This window comes from Capricornis sumatraensis, chromosome 1 (assembly GCF_032405125.1).
Source record: "Capricornis sumatraensis isolate serow.1 chromosome 1, serow.2, whole genome shotgun sequence".
Lineage (NCBI taxonomy): Eukaryota > Metazoa > Chordata > Mammalia > Artiodactyla > Bovidae > Capricornis > Capricornis sumatraensis.
Window position 1 is genome coordinate 74,369,275 of NC_091069.1, and position 10,075 is coordinate 74,379,349.

A 10,075-nucleotide genomic window follows, 5' to 3' on the forward strand; every position below is an offset into this window, starting at 1 on the left:
TATCTCTTCAGGGTTTCGATTTGCATTTTTCTGCTAATTAATGATGTCGGGTATCTTTTGTGTGCTTGTTGGCCATTTAATGTCATTTTTGGAGAAATGTTTATTAAAATACTTTGCCAATTAAAAAAAAATCTACAAACAATACATTCTGGAGAGGGTGTGGAGAAAAGAGAATCCTCTTGCATTGTTGGTGAGAATGTAAATTGATACAGCCACTATGGAGAACAGTATGGAGGTTCTTTAAGAAAGTAAAAATAGAACTACTATATGACCCAGCAATCCCACTACTGGGCATTTACCCAGAGAAAACCATAATTCAAAAAGACACGTGTGCCCCAGTGTTCACAGCAGCACTATTTACAATAGCCAGGACATGGAAGAACCTAAATATTCATCAGCACGGGAGTGGATAAAGAAGATGTGGTATGTGTATATAGTGGAATATTACTCAGCCATGAAAAGGAACAAAACTGAATCATTTGTAGAGACATGGATGAACCTAGCGACTGTCATACAGAGTGAAGTCAGTCAGAGAAAAACCAGTATTGTATATTAATGTGTATATGAGGAATATAGTAAAATGGCATAAATGATGATATTTGCAAAGCAGAAATAGAGACCCAGACATGGAGAACAAATGTATGGATACCAAGGGCGATAGGAGGAAGTGGGATGACCCGGGAGATTGGGACTGGCACATATATACTATTGATAAGACATAAAAAATATAAGAACCTACTGTAAAACACAGGGAGCTCTACTCAGTGCTCTATGGTGACCTAAATGGGAAGGAAATCCAAAAAAGAGGAGATATATGAACATATAAAACTGATTCACTTTGCTGTGCAGTGCAAACTAACACAACATTGTAAAGCAGCTACACTCCATAGTTGGAGTATATACACTCCATAATATATAGAGTATGATAGATAAAATTAATTTCTAAAAATTGTGACTAAAATAACACTTTTAAAAGCAGTCAGCTTGACTCGTCAAAATGCCTGTTTTATCTTATTGTTCAATACTGTATTCATTGCAATAGGAGGCAGTGTGATTTCTGAAGTAATCCTAAATTTGGCTATCCTTTTTCTTGATTCTTAAAATGATTATTCTCTAATATTATACAGTCATTATGATGCTATACATTTTCCATGTTAAATTTATTGCTTTTCACCTAACACATCAATATGGCCCTTTAGAGCTACATGGAGCTAATTTGGAGCTACACTTACAACACCCTATTAACAAAAGTGATCTGTGAAAAAGAAAAGATGGTAACAGATCGCTCTCAATGGTATGCTTCATTGTCCCTAGATTTTAGTGACCACCAGGTGAAGGCATCACTACACTCACTAGCTTCAGTATCCTTTTTCAAGAGCAGTAGGCACAGGCCCTATCCATTAGGCTTGAAAACAGATGGTGAATGTTACTCTCTGACATTCGGGAAACTCCATAATCACTCAGTGTTTTTTCTCACCCTCTTTCCTACAGCCAACCCAACACGGGCAGGTGGGAGAGAGCCGTACCCAGGCTCAGCGGAAGTGATTCGGGAGTCCAGCAGCACCACGGGCATGGTCGTGGGCATCGTGGCCGCTGCCGCCCTATGCATCCTCATCCTTCTCTATGCTATGTACAAGTACAGAAACCGGGATGAAGGCTCATACCATGTGGACGAGAGTCGAAACTACATCAGTAACTCAGCACAGTCCAATGGGGCTGTTGTAAAGGAGAAACAACCCAGCAGTGCGAAAAGCGCCAACAAAAACAAGAAGAACAAGGATAAGGAGTATTACGTCTGAGCCCAAGATCTGAAAAAGGACCCTTGTATAGAAATAGTCTTCATTTTATCCGAGACATAATATAAACTTATTTACTTTCCTTTTTATGAAGCACATACAAAAGAAGACAGGGAATGCAATCAGGAAGGAAAGACTGTTTTTAAAAAATAAAAACAAGTATCTCATGCTCTTGTTTCTCCAAAAAAGAAAAAAAAAAAAAAAAAAAAAACAGGGGCCAATAAATTCCTTAACATCCACAGTGTTTTAATTTACTCTGCCTGTCTTTATGTTGCTGGAACATTTCTAAAAGACAGTGATGACCACATGCATTCATAAAGCAAAGGAGTATTACATCGGGAGGCACAACACAAAAACAACACACAACACAACACAGAAAAAGAAGCTACCTATGATCCCAGATTTAGCCAAAGTGCTAGCGCTTTCCTGAGAAACCAGTTAGTCTGATGGCCAGAGAAGAATGTCATTTTGAGTGGCTCCACCTGCAAGCCTTTTCCGAGGTCACCGCCTGGCACAACTGGAACCGTGGCTGACACGAACTTGCACTTGAAAAAAAGTGCTGACTTTTCTGAAGACTTGTGTAGGAACACATTCAAAAAGCCCCTTTCTGGTTGTGAGGGAAAAAAAAAGAAAGTATGGAGGCCTTATTTTCAACAATGTGAAAGATAAGGCACATTTTCACACTAAAATTTCAAAACAGAAACAACAACAACAAAAAATAAACAAGAAGGTATAGATGCAATCATTGGGAAATTTTCATGCACGCTTAATATGTTATTACATATGTTTATATAAAATCCATCTCTGTGTGCTTTCTGGACTGTGATAAGTGATGTTTTATAGCCTGTTGTATAGAAAATGCAAACTATATCTCTGCTCTTCAGCCCTTTTTGGTAAATTCAATGTTATAAGTGTTGCTAACTATAGGGAGTTTTATGACATCAGATCAGCAATTATTTCAGGGTGTTTTTTTTTGCCACCATTATAAATTACCACAATTACTTACATTTTTTAAAATTACAATGTAATGTTTATTCTAAGGAAGATATGTATGAATGTATATAAAAAGACTCAGCTACTTTTTTTTTTTCCTTTACATGTACAGCCTTTATTCTGTTGCAGTTAAATTTTAGTATTTGTATGAAAGGTGTGGATTAGAAGGCAAACTATATACATATGTATCCTGTAATCTGTACTCCGCCAAATACTCACATTTCCCACATACATCCCCATTCATGATCACAGATATGTGCGCGCCCGTGCGCACACACACACACACACACACACACAAATCCAGAGGAATCCATCAGATAGGATGGAAGACCCAAACGTACATATAACAGAAAATGTTTACTGACAAATTGAAAAGCAGGAAGGAAGATAGTTGTGCCAAGATATTGATGACAAACGGGGTGATTTGCTTCACTGAGATATGCTCCCAGGAAACTTCCAGAAGATTTTAGTCCCTAAAGAAATGGAACCTTTTCTTATCAAGTAAACTATCACTGGTATATTGCTGCATGAATATGAACCATTAAGTGGGCAGGTGGCAGAAGCAAAATTGATTGATCTATACCTTAACCCTGGCTGCTACAATTGAAAACTTTGTTTCCAATAAAATTATATATATAGTCTCTAAACCTGATGTGCATGATAAACATTTTTGGAAAGTAAACACTTTCTCAACTAAAAACGTATTTTCAGTAATTTTTGATTATATATTACTATCCATTTAAGAAAATCATTATCTGTTGATTATTGACTATAATTTAACTTTTCTGATTTTACGTATATATCATTAAATATAGCTTTAGTTTAACACATTAAGTAGTGAAAACATAGATTATATGCTTATTTTGCATATGGTTTCAATGATGTTCATAGCAATAAATTATTAGTCTGAGAAGGCAATGCAAAGGAGATGCAATATTAGATTGGAAGGTGATGTCTCAGTAAAAATTGGTTGCATTACTTTAACATCTCCTAAAAGAATATTAGATTTTATAGAAGAGAAGAATAATTTTACAATTTGCTTTAATCAGAAAAGGCAAAAAAATGCAAAACATCTTTTGTGATACTTCAGTTGATGAAAAAAGCCAAGAAGTGGCCTGGGTTATAGACATACAGCACCTTAGATATATGTATAATTCATAGCAAATCACCACCATCTATGGTTGCCAAGTAATTGTCATATATGAAAAGTCCTAAAGGCTTTTCATGACCCAGAAAGTAGAGGTATGAAACTAAAAATTTAGTATCAATTACTTGTGTTTCAGATTTTCTTCTTTTTTAATTTGCCAGGTTAAAGAATTCATAAATTTCTTTGTAGTTGCTGTTTTCCTCTCATCCAGTCTTACTCAGGGAAAGCCAGTGAAACAGAAGGTAAATATAAAACCACTCATTTACATCTTGAGGTTTGAAAGAAACAGTTGCTTTTCCATTTGATCTGAACTTGAACTAGTTTCCATCCGGAAAGATTCTAAATTGTGATTGAAAATAACTGAAATAATGGTATTTTAAAGCAGTATATCTCTGAAGCATGTTGTTTGAAATTGATTTCAGTGTTTCTTTCCAGCATAAATTTTAACATTTTATGCAATATTGTTGGTAAAAATATTTCCAATGTAATGGCCTACACGAAATCTAGCAATTTTTTTTTTTCTTGTTTTCTTCTTTCTTTGTGAATGGACAAAGAAAAGAGAAGAACACAAGCTAGGGAGAGAAAAGGCATGAATGAAATCCCAAGTATCTTCATACCAAATGTATCAGGGTTCCATGTGTAGTTGGCAGTTAATAGAGGATTTCACACTACCTGGCATAAATTTGATTACATCTCTAGACTGTAACTTTTCTGATTGAGTATGCTTCTTTTTAAATCCATGTTATGTGTTGCCTTTTTTTAAAAAACAAAAAACAAATACTACAATAATGTGTGAGGTGGTCAATCCCTAAGACATCAAAGAAAGGCCACATGACCCTACCCTTCTAGTGCTTTGTGTGATTGGGTATCTAAGGGTTTTGTTTTGTTTTGTTTTTCTGTTGCAAGGCCAACTTATCCATTATTGGAAATGCTAAGCAAGTGGAATTTACTGTTTTGTTAATAAAATATTTCTTAATACAATGGTGGTTTTATTGATTTTTTAAAAGTAATTGCGACACCCTTTGGGGACAAAGGGGCAGCATAAAGAAGACTGCATTGGAAAGGAAAACCCATCCTTAGACAAGCAGAGGAAAACTACCAACCCTGTGTTTTCTGGATTTTAATAGTCATTAAATTAAGCACCACTACACTGACACACTTAAAGATGCACCCACTAAATATGCCTTTGTTTACATCTTTTTCATCTTGCTGTGCATGAAACCACAAACTCCTGGAACTAGCTGAAAACAACATGAAAGTGCTGATTTCATAAATGTGATTTTTTCCATAAAAGTAACATAATTCTGGCTAAGCAAATTTGTGATTAAATTTACTTAGTTGTGACTCCTTACTTCTAAGTTCTTATAGCTTCCACTCATTGGTTCCAATTCTCTTTGTGCAAAACAGAATGTATCCCATATTCCACACGACAACCTTTCCAATATTGTCATCCCCCTCCCATGCTTGCCAGGGTTTTCTGTTCTTCAGTGTTGACCTTCTAGTTTCCCTTGGCTGTTACTTAAATTATATGGGTGCTTAAGTTCTCATAACTTAATACTCTTCCCTTGAACCTCTGTTCTTCTCAAAATGTGATATAGAAATGACCGTATTAGGGAGGGGCTGTCTGTTTTTTAATGTATTTATTTATTTGGCTACACTGGGTCTTAGTTGCAGCATGCAGGATCTTTAGTTGCGGCATGTGAGAGTTTTACTTGTGGCATGTGAGATCTGATTTCCTGATCAGGAATCAAACCTGGGCCCCCTGTGTTGAAAGCGAGGAATCGTAGCCACTGGACCACCAGGGAAGTCCCGAGCATAGTGTTTTTAAAACCAGATTACAATGGGTTTATCACCTTCCTTGATTTGAACTTTATAATACTAACATTTGGAGTTTTAATTTTTTTAAGAAAAATCTTACAGTAGTTATTTCAACTATAATGAATTTGCAATCAACTGCCATCATCAGATTTCTTTCCGAGACGGGTTTCATTTGTACTTATAAAATTGTTATTTAGCTTAAATGCAGGCTCTAAATCTATCCATGAGAAATTCATTGTATTGAGTTGTGCAGTATTGACTGTATTCAGTTCAATTGTATTGAATACTAGCCAGCTGAGATAAATTTTTATCTTGCATCTCTCACTTGCAGTCCTCTGACATAAAATCATTGCAAATTTTAGACACATTTAGTGAAAATATGTTCACTAGGAAAGATATTAGGCATGCCTCAAGGGACTGCCTTCTAAACAATGCTTCTTAGCTGGTTTGGGTAGGGAAGAGAAGGTACTGAGTTGGTTGACTTGACGGGTGGGAAGTGCTACACACACATACAGGTTGGGGACCGGGGATACTAGTAAACAACTTATAATGCACAGTAAAGCCTCCCTCAAACAAACAATTATCTTGTCCAAAATGTTAACACTGCCAAGGTTGAAAGGCCTAACACATATCAACTAGTTAGAATAATATCTATCAACTTGTCAGTCAACTTGTGGTGCCTGTTATCCTTGCAAAATATTAGAGAAAAAATTCAGTAAAGAACAGAGATTAAAAAACATCCTGCCGTGGACCTCTTCAAGAGTGCAGGCAATTGCAGGCAATAGCCGGTATGACTTTTCAGTCTCCTGGTGATTATTAGCTGTTGGAGAAACTCTTGCTCACACTAACCAATGAATGACTAACCCAAGATCATTTTGGTTGGTTCTACTTTGCCACAAATAGTAAAAATGATCCCCCCAAATATGGTTGGAATGACAGGGTTCAGACTGACAGTGATAAGGCTCTAGAGGATGTGGGTGCCTGATGCATTGAAAATAAACAGAAGTAATAAGATCAATAAAGCCAAATGTTAGTCTTGGAAAAGACCCATCAAAGAGAAAACTTCCAGATGGGTCAAGGTAAAAGAGAGAAAAAGTTTTAAAATATTAGGAATTTTTATTAAGTGAAACACTTATAAATACTACAGAGATAGATGTTATGAGAAAATTAGTAATTTTGTCCATTTCACTAAAGTTTTAAAATTTACTAATAAACAGACTTTAATAATTTAAATTTAGGACAATTATAACCATCTAAGTAAGGTGGTGGGCTTTCCTGGTACCTCAGATGGTAAAGAATCTGCCTGCAGTGCAGGAGACCCAGGTTCGATCCCTGGTCAGGAAGATCCCCTGGAGGAGGGCATGGTGACCCACTCCAGTTTTCTTGCCTGGAGAATTCCATGGACAGAGGAGCCTAGCGGGCTATAGTCCATGGGGTCACAAAGAGTCAGACACAACTGAGTGACTAACGCTTATTTTTACTACTTACTTAAGTAAAGGTAGTAAACAGACAATTGGATGATTATGTTTGAACTCAGATTATCTGAGCTAGAAATAGCAATCTAAGAGCTATCGCTACACCTGGGATATCTAAAGCCATGTAAGTGGGTGCCCTTACATAACATACAGAGAAAAGCCAAGGGGCTTTATAGGACTAAAATCTCAGACCTCAAATATTTATAGGTTATGGGTGAGAAACTTGCCATGCAGAAGTGAGGAATGCCAGGAGAACATAGTGTCATTACAAGAAAAGTCAGTGGAAGATAAATATTTTATTAGGTGCTAACATCAAAAAGACTCTTGAGAGTCCCTTGGACTGCAAGGAGATCAGTCCTGGGTGTTCATTGAGAGGACTGATGGTAACGCTGAAACTCCAGTACTTTGGCCACCTCATGTGAAGAGTTGACTGATTGGAAAAGACTCTGATGCTGGGAGGGATTGGGGGCAGGAGGAGAAGGGGACAACAGAGGATGAGATGGCTGGATGGCATCACTGACTCAATGGACATGAGTTTGAGTGAACTCTGGGAGTTGGTGACGGACAGAGAGGCCTGATGTGCTGGGATTCATGGAGTTGCAAAGGGTCAGACACAACTGAGCAACTCAACTGAACTGAACTGAAAGTAAAAAAAAAAAACCAGAAAGTTCCTTGGTGATTGAAGGCTACCTGGAATTATTGACTTTGTGTTCCCAAACCTATTAAAAAAAAAAAGTAGCTCATAGGTTCAAGAGAGAAAGGAACAATTCAAATAATAAGGCATGGCTGTAACTACTTAAGGCAGGGATTCTCAATCCTAACAGCTCATTAAAATCACCTGGTGTGAGAAGGTCAAGATGGTGGATGAGGAAGAGGCTGCGTTTACCTCCTCTCGGGACCACACCAAAATTACAACTACTTACAGAGCTACTGGCTTTGAGAACAGCCTTAGGACCACCAGAAATTATTTTCCGCAACTAAAGATATAAAGAAGTCACCAGGAGACAGGTAAGAGGGGTAGAGACTCAATCTAGTCATGCCCACATTTCCAGGTCGGGACTCACAAGCAGGAGGTTGGTGGGGGAGGGACGTGACACCCACAGCGGGTCTCCTGGAGGAGCCGGGGTCCAGCCTCACACCTGGCTCTCCAGTCCAGGGGTTCTGTACCAGAAGGAGGAGACCCCAGATAGTCAGGCTTTGAAAACCAGTGAGGCTTATATTCACGGGTGCCAGAAAGCTGTTGAAAACACAGACTTTGATTTCTAAGGGCCTTCCTAAAGTTTCACATTATCCCAAGTCCCAGCACAGAGACAGTAGTTTGAAAAGCACCTGGGACAATGTGGCAAAAAGGAAACCATTATGCACTGTTGGTGGGAATGTTAATTGGTTCAGCCATTGTGGAAAATAGTTTGGAGTTTCCTTTAAAAATTAAAACAATAGTAATTCCCTGGTGCTCCAGTGGTTAGGACTCCAGGTTTCCATTGCTGGGGACCCATGTTGGGTCCCTGGTCGGGGAACTAAGATCCTGTATGCTGTGTAGAAAGACCGAGGCAGGGAAAGAAAAACACTCCTCATGAACCTCATAGGAGTTTAAAAAAAAAGAGAGGAGAATTTAAAAAAAAAATTAAAAATTGACTTGCCATAGGATCTAGCAATTTCCTCTCTGTGTGTTTACCTGAGGGAAACAAAAGCATTAATTCAAAAAGATAAATGCACTCCAGTGTTCATTGCAGAATTATCTACAAAAGCCGAGAAGCAACTTAAATGATACACACACGGAGGAATGTTACTCAGCCATAAACATTTTTTTGTCATCTGTAATGATACACATAGATCTAGAGGGTACTATGCTAGGTTAAATGCCACATGGTCTCAATGATATGTAGCATGTAAAAAATAAAGAAAATGAAAATGGACCCATGGAAACCATAAACAAACCTGAAGTTGCCAGAAGGAAGCAGGATGGGGGAATGGGAGAAACAGGTGAAGGGGATTGAGAGATATAAATCTCTGGTTATGTGATAAATAAGTCACAAGGATTAATTAATGTATGGCATAAGGAATATGGTTAATAATATTCTGATAACTTTGTAAGGGGACAGAAGGTTACTGGACTTATTGTGGTGATCATTTTCATAATGTATGAAAATATCAAATCATTATGTTGTATCGGACACGACTGAACAACTTCACTTTCACTTTTCACTTTCATGCATTGGAGAAGGAAATGGCAACCCATTCCAGTGTTCTTGCCTGGAGAATCCCAGGGACGGTGGAGCCTGATGGGCTGCCATCTATGGGGTCGCACAAAGTCGGACACGACTGAAGTGACTTAGCAGCAGCAACATATGTTGAAAACTAACATATGTATGTTGAAACTAACATAGTATTGAACTTTAGCTGTATTTCAATAGAAAACAATGCCCAGACCTTACCCCAGGAGTTTATGTTAGTAGGGCCCAGGGATTTTCTAATCAGTTAATTTATTAAGTGTTTAGTTATACACATTGCTTCCTTGGTGGCTCAGATGGTAAAGAATCTGCCTACAACGTCAGAGACATAAGTTTGATCCCGGTGTCGAGAAGGTCCCCTGGAGGAGGGCATGGCAACCCACTCCAGTATTCTTGCCTGAAGAATTCCATGGTCAGAGGAGCCTGGTGGGCTACAGTTCATGGGGTTGCAAAGAGTTGGACATGACTGGGCAGCTAACACTTTTTTTAATTTAGAAAAGCTTTGCTAGGTGGTTCCATTGACATCAACAGTTAAGATGGATCACAGGAGATACCTGTTGGAATAATCTGTCCACATGTTCTTAGGCTATAAACATGGAGTTTTCTTTGGTCTAT

General features: G+C 38.0%; 1 protein-coding gene across 21 annotated transcripts in view; it reads left to right on the plus strand.

Moving 5' to 3' along the window:
- Window positions 1-4,864, plus strand: part of NRXN1 (neurexin 1) — a 1,215,464-nt gene extending 1,210,600 nt beyond the window's left edge. For all 21 annotated transcript variants that reach the window (XM_068971240.1, XM_068971223.1, XM_068971278.1 and 18 more), the window contains one exon: window positions 1,492-4,864. In XM_068971240.1, the coding sequence (XP_068827341.1) occupies window positions 1,492-1,799 (308 nt within the window). In that variant the 3' untranslated portion in view covers window positions 1,800-4,864. The remainder of the gene's footprint in view (window positions 1-1,491) is intronic.
- The last annotated feature ends 5,211 nt before the right edge of the window (window positions 4,865-10,075 follow it).